The sequence below is a fragment of the Lissotriton vulgaris genome, chromosome 7 (assembly GCF_964263255.1).
Source record: "Lissotriton vulgaris chromosome 7, aLisVul1.2, whole genome shotgun sequence".
NCBI classification, from domain to species: domain Eukaryota; kingdom Metazoa; phylum Chordata; class Amphibia; order Caudata; family Salamandridae; genus Lissotriton; species Lissotriton vulgaris.
In genome coordinates, this window is record NC_141695.1 from 1440708234 (window position 1) to 1440720940 (window position 12707).

Here is a 12707-nt window from a genome sequence, read left to right on the forward strand (position 1 = left end):
CTTTTCTTTAAAGGGGGGTAGTGATTTTCTACAAAAGGAAATTTTTGGCAGCTACAACCTACGTAGGAGAGCCGTGTTTATTTTATCTATGTGGTAGAAATTCATCGTAGACATAATCCATGGAACTAGTCTCTGTTTGGTGAACTGATTAGCCATTTCCTTCCTAGCGACAATGTGCCCTTCTGCGGTTGCTAAGGACAAGCTGCTCTTAGTTACCGTGTCGCTCTCCACAATGCAACGCGTCTGACTCAGGAGTAAGATGGTGATGAACACAGAGGTAAAGAGTGGTTTGCCGTGAGTGTACGGGTGGTAGGGCTCCACTTCAGGTTCGGTCAAACAGAATGCTCCGGCTCGGGCAGTATTAACAGTCATCTCTCTTTCAAGCAGATAACCTTTTCCGTTTTTTCAGTAACTGGTTTTGTTCCGTTTCGATGCCAACCCACCATTCTTCCCGATCCAGAATATGGTAATAGATCTAACCTTTCAATGCCTATCGCTGTAGATTACCCCTCCCTGAAGCTGTCACCTTACAGTTTAAGTAGACTTTTAGGGTGTCTAATGGCAGTGGATGTCTCTACAAAGTAAAAATCATGGCTGTCAATCTCCCACATGCAACATAAACAAGATCGCTATGGAGGAAATGTGTAAAGTGGCTGGTGCTATCTCTCCCCGTACCTGCACAATTTATTTAGTTAAAACCTAGAGAAAATAGTGTGGGCAAATAGGACACATGCTCACCTTGGTGTATACATGGAGGGAGGTGCGTAAATCAGATTTCGAAACATTGAGAGTGACCTGGAAAGCATCTACGTGCTTTCTTTGTATTTCACTCCATTGCAAGTCAGATTTGAAGTCTCTCTGCTATAGTTCTGATTGAATTGAAAAGCGAAGTTTCCTTTCTATAGTAGGATAGGAGTGCTAAATTTCATATAATGGGTTTTTAGTTTGTGCCCACACTGTTTTTGCTAGGTAAAATCTACCACACATTTTGTGGGCAAATTCGGCACATGCCCTGGTTGCGCACCTCGAAATGGGGAACCACATGCACTTTCGCCCATGCGTAAACAAGATCGAGACTATGCAATTTACGGCCGTTTTGGAATCATAACTTCGAGAGGGGCTACACTTTTTAGGTATATTTTTTTGTCATTATTTACTTACCACCCTCTTCCAAGTGTGACACATAGGCTCTTTGATATACTTCTGACTGGATGTTCAGGCTGTAGAGTTTTCACCGTGCCTACTTTGTCATGCTGTTTGTGAGTTCCAGTTCCCTATGAGCTATTGCATAATCTTTTAAATTTGTGTAAATAATATAAAAGTTTTTTTTCTCCTGAGGACATGGCTTCAATTTGCTTTGTTTTTCATTAGCAAGTAATTTAAGTGAGTGTATCCCTAGGTGAGACATTTTTTAATGAAGTATGTTGATAACGCTACATTTCTCATTGGTTTGTGGTACAGCCCTGAAATTGATTGTTTTTTAGATTTATTGCTGAATGTGACCTCTGCAGCAAGATACCCCAAAAGAATCAGGCTTCCAGCCCTACCTCCCAGTTCCATTCGTCTATTAAAAAAAGATATAAATAAATTGGTAAGGGACCAATATTTGAAAATCCTACCCGAAAGATCTTGCAGGATAACTTTATTAAAAAGGAGAAGAAAAAGGCTAAAGCTTAGACTGTGTAAGGAGAGGGAAGACCAAATCTGGATGCAATTGAGAGAGGCAGCTTTTCATGGCCGAGTAAGAACATTTTGGTCTTTAATTGGTAAGGGTTGTGGTGCAAGGTCGAGCCCCTCCCCAATTCCTATTGAGGAACGAATCTGGGTTGAGCATATTAAAAATCTATATGCAAGCAATGGGGAACACTTACTTCAGGGAAGTTACAACGTGGTGCATTTGGCTCATGAGGAACCCCCATCGGAAAAGTCCATTGAGTTGGCAATCCGTGAAATGCGTACATCAGGGGCCATGGGTCCAGATGAGTTGCCTATCTCTGTCTTAAAGCAGAGTAGCACAAAGTGGAGTAAAATTCTATTTCCTGTATTTGCTCGCTGCTTTTTGAATAGGGCTGTTCTCCCATCTTGGAAGGGGTGTATTTTGGTTCCCCTTTTCAAGAAGGGCGATCGACTTTTGCCTCAAAATTATCGCCAGATTGCCCTTCTGGATGCCGTTGGCAAGGTCTTTGCCAAATGCCTTTTGAAACTGTTATCTGAATGGGTAGATCAGAACAATATTCTCCCCTTTGAACAAACGGGTTTCCGTAAAGGACATGGCACCATGGATAATCTAACAGCTTTACAAGTGATTATGGACAAATACATCAGAGTCCGGGGTGGAAAGGTATAAGCTTGCCTTCATAGATTTTTCCACGGCATTTGATAAAGTTGACTGCCACCTGCTGTGGAGGAAACTATTGTTTTTAGGCATCCCACCTTTACTGTTGGATTTAATTCGGGATCTCCATACGGATACCTGGTGCAGAATATTGTTGGGAGGAGGAAGAGGCTTGTCAGAATCCATTCCCTCGGCCAATGGACTCAAACAAGGCTGTTTGTTGGCTCCTTTATTGTTCTCCCTTTACGTTCATGATCTCCCTCAAGTTCTATCTTTGAGCAGTGGAATTGCTCCTGTATTGGGGGATAAAGCTATTGTGTGTTTAATGTATGCCGATGACATATTGTTGTTAGATTTGACACCAAAAGGGTTGAACAAGCGTCTACAGGCATTACATATTTTCGCAGAGTCGCACTTTCTACAGATAAACATCTCTAAAAGTAAAGTTATGTGCATGTCGGGGAAGAAAAAACCTGCTCATGGGAGTTTCGTATGGACATTAGGTGGCCATAAGTTAGAAATCGTAAACTCATACGTATTTTTGGGGAAAATAATTTGTGGTAATATGAGTGACAAGGCCCATATTGAGAATAATATGCGCAAGGCTCTGACGCAGGGCAAGGGTCTAAACGCTCTTTATAAAGCCACAGGAAAACTTCATTTTCCCTACTTGTTAGATGCTTTCGGAGCAAAAATCCCTGCCTCATTACTGTACGATACTGAACTCATTGATGTGAACAAATGGGGTATTCTCCACATTATTGAAGGTAGACTCTTGCGACAACTATCCTCTGTTAATTCCGCCTGTTCTGTGGCCTCTCTTAGGCTTGAGTTTGGCATAAGAAGTAGCTGGGTCCAAGGACTAGCTGGGATAGTCAGATGGGTCTTCTATCTAGCTAAATGCGAACCCTCCACGTTAAGACATCTCATTCAAAAGGAATTACTGGGTCCTTTAAAAGAACTTTCTCCAATCGTAAAAAACTTTAGAAAGGCGGTCTCTTTGTTGCGATTGGAAGAATCCTCATGGTTTTCACTTTCTTCTTATCAATTAAAGGCATTATTAAAATCAGCAACGTGGAGGTTAAGCGTTTATGTCGGATAGAGACTCTATTGTATCAAAGAAAAGCAGTCTGTCGTTGATTAATTCCTATGTTTTTAAATCCATGCAATATTATGTATCTTGGAATCTTCCACATGGCATTCGGCGTTTTTGGTACTTGCTAAGACAAGACATGTTACCCTTGAATAATCTCCTATCCAAATGGTATGGTTCTTCCAACATATGTACTTTGTGTAACCATTCGATCCAAGACCTCTCCCATGTTTTGTTTATTTGCCCAGCTTTGTCAAATTCACGACGTAAGTGGATAAGACCAATTTGTCTGAAATTAGGTATTCTATCTGCCAATGCATTTTCTAAAGCGATCTTAAGCCCCCCTAATGAAATGTTTTGTTCTAGAATATTTAACTTTTTTAAATGCTTTTTGAATTTATATTAATCAGGTCGGTCATCTTTATTTTGTAACAACTGAATGATTTTATATATTTGTACTGTTTTGCTGTTGCACTTTTTATGTGGACCTCTCACGAGTTCCAAATCATAAAATAAAAACTTGAACTTGGTACAGCCCATAATTTTATTCGCCACCTTTGTTGGAGTAGCACCCCCCAATCAAAATGTAAACAACTGCTGGCCCCTAACCGACCACTACATAGCTCCTGTTCAGTGTGCAAGGCTGCACGCGTTTCTGGCTCTCCTGAGCGATGAGCTTTTTAAAGCAATTAATCTGGCTTTAGACATCATAAACTGGTGCCCTAAGCCTGCTGCATACCAAATTATCTTGCCTTGGCTCTCACTATGAGAGAAGTATATAGCGGGATAGTTGTTCTCCGACACCACTTGTGACATTTCTGCAAAAGTTGAGACCATGAGCCAATCTTCTCCTCATCCTAGAATCAGATATCTACTCACAGTGTGCTCTGATATAGAGAGACACTTTTTTGGTATCTGCTAAACTGCAACTCTCAATTTCCTCCACAATCCTTTCATATGGAAATTGCTTCCTGTGTGATCTCTGTTCATTGTGTTATTTATGACTGTATTGGAGAAGTTTGTTATCCTCGACTTTACATGAAAATCTGTGTTGCAACATTGTGTTTTGGTTATCCAACGACATGAGTGGAAGTTGAAAGGTTAAATATTAGAAGACTGATACAATGCTTTTTCTATCATTTAATTGCTTAGCACAAAGTTGCTTTTGCTAAAAGCTTACTTGACATCATAACTCTCTCATTTGACATATTTTGATATTACATTGTACTACTGTTACATTTTATTTGTGATAAGCGAAATAAGAGTTTCATCTTTTACCATTGGTGTCTTGGGACCACCTTAATATTGAACCCAAACTGAGCTCCTGTTACATCAGTGAACAGTCTCCACACACTACCCTAAACACTTAATTCTTGCAGAGATTCACTCTCTGCTCCAGGACCCTGCCAGTGGCCTCTTCTAAACAGTTCTGCAGCAGTTCCTAGCAGCTGTCCATGACCCCGAAAGTAGGGAGGCAGAGGAGTCATAGGTTTAAGCTGGGAAGTGGTGTTGGTTAGAGCCTCGGAACTCTGCAGACACACATTATAACACCTAATAAATCAATGGTGAGACATTGTCCTGACTTTTAAAAAGAAAAAGTATTTTAGTCCAGCTCGAAGCTGCCCAACTTTTTTTCCATTTAAATTAAATGTATTTGCTTTCTAGTTGTAAAGCAGCATCTTTGACATTCACTATGGTCTACTTACCTGCACAATTTAGCCAATAATTTAGCATTTATATTTAAAAAAAAATGTTGATGTGCTATTTTTAGGATTCTAAGCATTTGTTTGGCTAATGTGTCATACTTTTTGTAGTGAGACTATTCCCCCTGTGATAATGATGACAGGACACAGGATATATGGGGACAAAGTATTTATTATAATTAATACTTCAGGGCAGGAGATCGCCGGGCGTGCTGTGTCTTCGGTTGCTCCGTCTGAAATCGTGCTTCCCCAGCGCGATCCAAAATGTCCGCCTCTCGCGCTGCTTGGTGACGTAGCGGTCAACCACTAGAGCGCAACTATACATACCTCCCCTTTTTTATACCAACCAAGAAACTAACAGTCTCTACATAAATCGAACTACATTTCTTCTCCCAGTTCATAGTCTCGATATCTTGTGGGTCTCACTATCGCTCTGCCCCCGTGTCCGTCTTACCGGGGTGGAAGTCACTTCTCGGGGACTGTTCATTGCTGGACCCACCACTCTATCCTCTTGTGTACTCGGTCTTTCTCTCCTGGGAGTCTCTCTCTCTTCTCTTGGGCATACCTCTGCTCTTGGGACTTCACTGCCCCCTTGCTCTTCTTCCTGTCTTTCCGCTACCGTGCTCCCTTCTCCTTCCGGGCTCACAATGTCATTCTCCTGTGACCTCAGGTCCATCGTTGTTTGCTTTCTGTCTTCAGGGTACCATTGTAGGATCTTGTTACACCGGGACATGCGATCTTGGGACCACACATTCCAATCACTAAGCAATGCAGCCCGGTCATACACCTCCTTTACTTGTAAGGGTCGACTGTATTTGCTGTCACCTTTTTTCTGTATTAACGCCAATTTGACCCTGACCCATTCTCCTTTCTCCAGGGATGTTTCCTTCACGTTCTTTCTTCTGTTGTAATGTTCAGTATATATCGTTTGGGCTTTTTCTAGATTGTGCTGCACCACTGCAGGGGACCATTTGCTAGTTACGGTCTTCTCCTTCCACGCCAGGTTATCTTTAGTGAAAGAATCTCTACCCCTAAAATTTGGAAGGGGCTGTACCCCGTGTTCATCGGGGTGATGCTGTAGGCCCATATCATGTTTTGGACTTCTTTTTCCCAGTCCTTGCCCATCGTGATGGCCGCCTGGATGGACCCCATTAGTACTCTGTTGAAGCGTTCCACTTGTCCGTTTCCAGCAGGATGGTATATGGAAGTGTGTTTGGGTTTGATGCCATTCCTCTCCATATATTTGTGCCATATTCCGAGGTAAACTGGGGACCATTGTCACTTAAAACTGATTTCGGTATGCCTTCCCTGAGAAAGGTTGAAGTGAGGAATCTATGTAACGTTTCTGTGTCCATTTCTTCTTGTATGTGCACTTCAGGCTATTTCGAGTATCTATCCACTGTGACGCATAGGTATTTTGGGGTACCTTGTTCGTCTAGTATTGATCCCAGTATGTCTATGGATAACTCCTCCCAGGGATTCTTCGGGTTGATGAATTTCCCTAAGGCTGGCCTCAGAGGTGTTATCGTCTTGTCAGCTCACTGGCATTGCTCACACTCTCTCACGTGTCTCTCTGTTTGAATGTCCATCCCTGGCCACCAGTATCCATGCTTGGCCCTCATCTTGGTTTTCACGATCTCTAGGTTTCCTTCATGTAGAATAGCCAACAATCGTGGTATCAACAACGTCGGGGGGACGACTTTGTCTCCTCTGTACAGGAAGGTGCATTTGTCGTCCAGGGACAATTCTTCTCGTACTTAGTAAAATTTCTTGAGGGGTGTCCGCAGGTATCTTTTTTCTGGCCATCCTCCGACAATGTATTCCTTCACTTATTGGATGTCCTGGTCTTCTCCATATGCTCCCGTCCACGCTTGGTTGCTAATCACCTTCTTCGGGTCTTCCATCAAGGCCACCATCTCATCACTCTCTTCTGCTCCGTCTAGTGCTCTTTCCATCGCGGCAGCTCTACTAAGGTAATCTGCTACCTTGTTCTTATTTCCCGGGTTGTACTCCACGTCGTATCGGTACTTGAGTAATTTCAGAGTCATCTTGGCTATCCTAGGAGTAGCACTTGCATGTCCGCTGGATGTAAGCACTTTTACAAGGGGTTTGTGGTCCGTCTTCAGTTGAAACCTCATGCCCCATAGGAACTGGCGGAATTTTCCCATGGCCCATACTACTGCCAGCATCTCCTTCTCTACGACGCAGAATTTCTTTTCTGTGTCTCATAGGGCTCTGGAGGCAAAGCTGAGAGTTTCTGTCGTTCCATTTCTCCTTTCTTGCATAAGGACTGCTCCCAGTCCTTTGTCACTGGCATCTGTCGTCAGCACTGATTGTCCTTGAGGGTCATATCCCTGCAGGGGTATGGCTTGGCTGATGTCATTCTTGATGCCTTCGAATTCCCTCTGCGTCTCTTCTGTCCATGTGAAACACTGTTTTGTCCCTTATGAGTTGCCTTAGATGATGTGTCTTGGTCCCAAAGTGTTGTACGAATATGCTGTAATATTCAGCCATCCCTAATAAGGATCTTACTTCTTCCTTGCTGGATAGAGGCGGGGCATCACAAATGGCTTTTACATTTTCCCTTTTCTGTGTAATGCCTTGCTCTCCTATTTCGTGTCCTAGGTAGGTGACTGAGGCCATTCCAAGCCGGCACTTCTCCCACTCCGCTGTGAGGCCTTTATCTTCTAGGACACTTAGCACCTTGTCTAATTTCGTGTCATGATCTTTCCGGGCTTTCCCTATCACCAATATGTCGTCCTGGAAGTACTGCACCCTCTCCATGTCCTTGAAGAGACGGTGCATTCGTTTTTGGAAGATGGCTGCTGCCAAAGCAAGTCCAAATGGCATCCTGCGGAATTGGTAACACCCAAAAGGTGTTATGAACGACGTTAGCTTCCTGCTTTCAGGGTGTAAGGCTATTTGGTGATATGCTGACGTGAGATTGATGGTGGAGAAACATTTTACTCCTTTGGTCCTAGCCAACATTTCCTCGATGCGGGGTAAGGGAAACTTCTCCACAACGATGCACTTGTTCAGTTCTCTCAGGTCTACACATAGCCGGACTTTTCCGTTGGGTTTCATCGCTACCACTAGGGGCGCCAACCACTCCGCACAGTTTACGGGCTCGATTATTTCATTCTCCTCCAATCTCCATAGCTCCTGTTGTACCGCTTCTTTCACCGCGATGGGGACATTCCGCACCTTGTGAGATACTGGATTGGAGTTTTCCTTTAGTTCTATCCGGTGTGTGAACTTCTCTAGTTTGCAGACCTTCCCTCCAAATACCTTGGGGAAGTCCCTCTTCATTTTTTCTAAGTCCGACCATTGTTCTGGTGCCGTTATCAGCACTTGTACGTCTCCTCCTGGATCTAGTTGTTTGCCTAGGTCTCCTTGATCCATCCAGCCTAGGACCGATTGGCCCTTCTCCGCCACGTACAATTTGCACTCCGCGCTTCATCCATTGAATTCGAAGTTTAGCGCTCTGTAGCCTACCATGGGGATTCGTTCTCCCGTGTATGTGAAAGGTCTTATATCCGGAGGTTCCAACGGGGTCCTAAGTGGGGCTTGAACCTCTCATTCCACACTGCTCTTTGGACGATAGTATATGGTGAGCCAGAGTCTACTACGATTCTGATCTGTACTCCTCCGATCAGCATGTCACATTGTGGTTTGCGCAATCTTTGGACGTCTACACCTAGCACTTGATTTTCCACGCACAGTACGGTGTCCTCTTCTTCGTGCTCTCTATCCTCTGCTTCTTCTAGGTCTTGTTCTACATATTTCACTGTGTTGCGGCCTGCCTTCCGGCGACACACTTTTTCGTAGTGTCCTGTTATGCCACAGAACATGCACTTTGCCCTGAACGCCGGGCATCTCTTGTCATAGTCCTCGTGGGCCTGACTGCCGCATCGATAGCACGTGTTTCTGCCTCCTCTATTCTGCTTTCCTTGCTGCACCGGTTTTCCAGGCCATCTGTTGGGTCCTCTACTGTTTGTCACTGCACCCTTGTTTCTTCCCGCGGGTTCTTCATCGTCTACCTTGTTCACCATGGGCCTCGGGACTGTTTCTCTCTTTGCTGCATCCGCGCACCTTTTTGTCAATTCGGCCTTCTTCACTATGGCGATCCCTTCCTTTAGCGTGGCATCGCCACTCGCCCACAATTTGTCTTGCACGGTTATGTTGGTGGTGTGCATGACTATCTGGTCCTTTATGAACCATCGTGCAACGTGCCAAACTTGCACGTCGTCGCAAACTTCTTCAGTGCGGCTACATATTCGTCGATTGACTCTCCTATCTCTTGCTTCTTCTGCTGAAAATTGTATTGGTCTATAGACGTGCACACTGCTGGCCGGTAGTGCTCATTTAGTTCTTCTATCGCGTGCGCAAACACGTCATCATCTGCTGCTTGCCTGGGCTTGGGTACCAGGTTCTGAAACACTCTAATCCCTTCGGGGCCTAAGTTGTGTAAGAGTATTCTTTTCTTTCTCTTGCTCGTGAAAGCTTCTTCATTCTCATCCTCTAGGGCTTTTATATAGTTTAGGATGTACTCTCTCCAGTCTTCCCACTTCATCAGGGGCTCTCCCGGTTTTGGTAGAAATGGGATCGGTGTCGTCATGGATGACGCCTGCGCACACATCTCTTCGCGCTTTTTCGGTGCTATCTCCTGGTTTCTCGGGCTGCCTGGTGCACTTGTTTCCTCGCCCTGCTCTGGTTGGAATTGGGGACTCTCTGCGTCCCTTGCTCCGCTTCTCGCTGACTCCGCCAGGGCCTCTGTCTGATTCGTGTCTTCCTTCCCTGGTTACTTCCTCCGTATTTCCACCCAGTATTTTTCCTTCTCTTTTCTGCTGGGCTAGTTGCGGGCCTGTTCTTGTCTACTTGTCCTGCGTCCCTGTTTCTCTTGATGGGAGTCACTTAGGGACCTCTACTGTCTCCCCTTTCCTTGGGTCTCTGTGCCCTTTGTACCTGGTTGTTTAGACGTGTTCTCTGCTCAGGTGCGTCTTCCTGCGCCTCTGCCACGCACTCCTGCTGTGCCTCTGCTTTGCTCCTCCGTGTTTCTGCCTGCTTCTTGAGACTGTCTCTGGCCACGTGGTGCTGGTCCTTTCTCTTCCTTCGTTTTTTTTTTTTTTCCTTCCCGACCTCGTCACCACTGTAGTGAGACTATTGCCTCTGTGATAATGATGACAGGACACAGGGGATATGGGGCCAAAGTATTTATTATAATTAATACTTCAGGGCAGGAGAGCGCCGGCCGTGCTGTGTCTTCGGTTGCTCCGGCCGAAATCGCGCTACCCCAGCGCGATCCATAATGGCCGCCTCTCACGCTGCGTGGTTACGTAGCGGTCAACCCCTAGAGCGCAACTCTACACTTTTTATATCGATTGAAAATGAATGTTCGGTCTGTTTTATTTATAGACGTCAACAAAATTCATGAAATACTTTGACCAATTCACATACAGTGAAATAGTAAACATACACCAATGTACACTATGAAAACTAGACCTCTCTATCCTTTACTAAACAAAAAAAATGGTATAAGTTTATTATGTTAAACAATAGAATATTGTCCGAAACCTTCCGCACGACATTGGAATTGACTGACGTGATCCCTGGAGCCGATGGAATCGAGCTAGGAGGCCCACAGACCCCGCAGCACTGAGTGCTTAGAAGTGCGCAGGAGCCATTGACCTGGCCTGCGGGGACGCCCGCTGGAGACAGAACCTCATTTCGGCTCCCCCTGCTGGGGTTGAGCGGAGTTGCTGATCAGCTGCGCTCCTTTCCTGCGACCCTGGCCTGTGTTGCGGCCGTCGGTACCTGGTGGGCCAGATGACCTGCTGAACTGACCTGAGGAGTGGAGCGGGCAGAGTGAGGGCAAACGTGGCAAGCCTGGCCCGAAAAAAAGAAAAATAGAAAGCTGAGGATCTAGTCTCTGGGTGGGTGCGGCCTTAATTTAATCAATTTTGGTATCCCCAGCAGGGAATAGCTGGTTGAGGGGGCACCAGCAGAGGACTTGGGTCCCCTTGTACTGAGTCCCCACCTGGCCCAGTGAAATCGGGCGCAGTGCGGGCTGCCTCAACCCGAAGACTAGGAGAAGGGCAGACCTTATAGAAGGCGACCTTTAGGGCAGGTGGACCCCTGTAGATAGGTGAAGTTATTGGGTGTGGCCCGACCTGGAGGCTTGAGAAACTGGTCCTTTATGCCTGTTTCTTTAAAGATTTGTAAACCATGCATGGTAAAGAGGTCACTGAGGGCTGGGATCCCAATGAACAGCTAAAATCTGGAGGCCCCCGCCTTGAGGGTGAGACAGAAAAGAAAGGTTCACCCCTGCGGCTGCAGGATTGGGAAGGTGGTTTCGAGCCCCCTGATGGTGGGGCCTGAAGCCAATTGAGCTTGGCAAGTGAGGCGATGCGCCTTGATAATGGAGTGCTGGGGAGGACTCGCACCCATTGGCCTGGTGGGGTAGTGGGCTCTCCTTGAGGAGGAGTAACGACAACGCAGCCCTTATTGCCGGTCGAGCTGTTAGAAGTGGAACGTAGCATCTGGGACCACAATGGGCAAAGAAAAGGTCCAGAAACCGACTGAATCCAATACTATCACGCAATATACCACCCCTAGGCACCCCCCCCCCCACCCCCCCCCATCGGCTGACCAGACAGACTGGAGGGGCGGAGCAGGAGTCTGTGGGGGGGAATGCAGAGCTATGGCAACTATCCAAGGCTCTAGCAGGGCAGTTGAGGCCCGAATAGACACTGTCTTAATAGATGTTAACTTGCTACGAGCGGACTTATGTAAGGTGGCTGATAATGTCACGAGTGCCGAAGCGGGCATAGTGGAACTGAAAGGAGAAGTGGTAACACTCGAACAAAAAGTGGCGCAGATGTCCATGGCTACGAAGACCCCGGAGGGCCGTGCTGAAGATGAAGAGAGTAGGGCAAGGCGTAGCAACATATGTGTGCTGGGAATGCCAGAAAAAGCAGAGCAGGGAACAGCTGAACAATTTCTAGAACATTAGAGCCGTACCCAGCTACGAACTAAGGGACTGTCGGACATGTTTGTAATAGAGAGATTTCATAGGGCCCTGGTCCCGCTTATGCCCCCGGGGGCGCAGCCCTGAGCTATCATAGCCAAAATCCTCAACTACTGGGACAGAGACTGCATCCAGCGGGCAGCCCAGGAGTACCAGAATCTCCAGTGAGAAAGTAACAAAGTCGCTGTTTACCCAGACTACACCAATCAAGTCCAGGACCTTTGAAAATCCTTCCTAGGGTTAAAGCGCAAACTGCGTGAATTGAATCTGCAATACATGCTCCTATACCCTGCTAAATTAAAGGTGTTGGTGGGGGCAGGGCGCACTTCTTTGACTCCCCATTGGAGTGGCTGGAGTTCAGGTGAGATGGGCTGCCGCCTGGCGAGCTGCAGGGACAGAGATGAAGGTGGGAAGCAAGACCAGACAAGGGCCTCTCAGCAGAAAAGTCGAGTGGAGGCGCAGATCGTGGCTGAGCCTTCGCAGCAGAAGATCACGGTGGGCGGGGATGGATCACTTCAGCTGGATGCCCCTGTGGTCGAAGATATGGCT

The 12707-nt window shown here is 46.1% G+C and overlaps 1 protein-coding gene across 1 annotated transcript in view; it reads left to right on the top strand.

The window, feature by feature from the left end:
• Window positions 1–226: 226 nt before the first annotated feature.
• The window catches only part of IFT52 (intraflagellar transport 52), a 292137-nt gene continuing 279656 nt past the window's right edge, over window positions 227–12707 (top strand). Inside the window, exon 1 of the mRNA XM_086932254.1 lies at window positions 227–277. Coding sequence (XP_086788380.1) covers window positions 260–277 — 18 coding nt within the window. The 5' untranslated portion in view covers window positions 227–259. The remainder of the gene's footprint in view (window positions 278–12707) is intronic.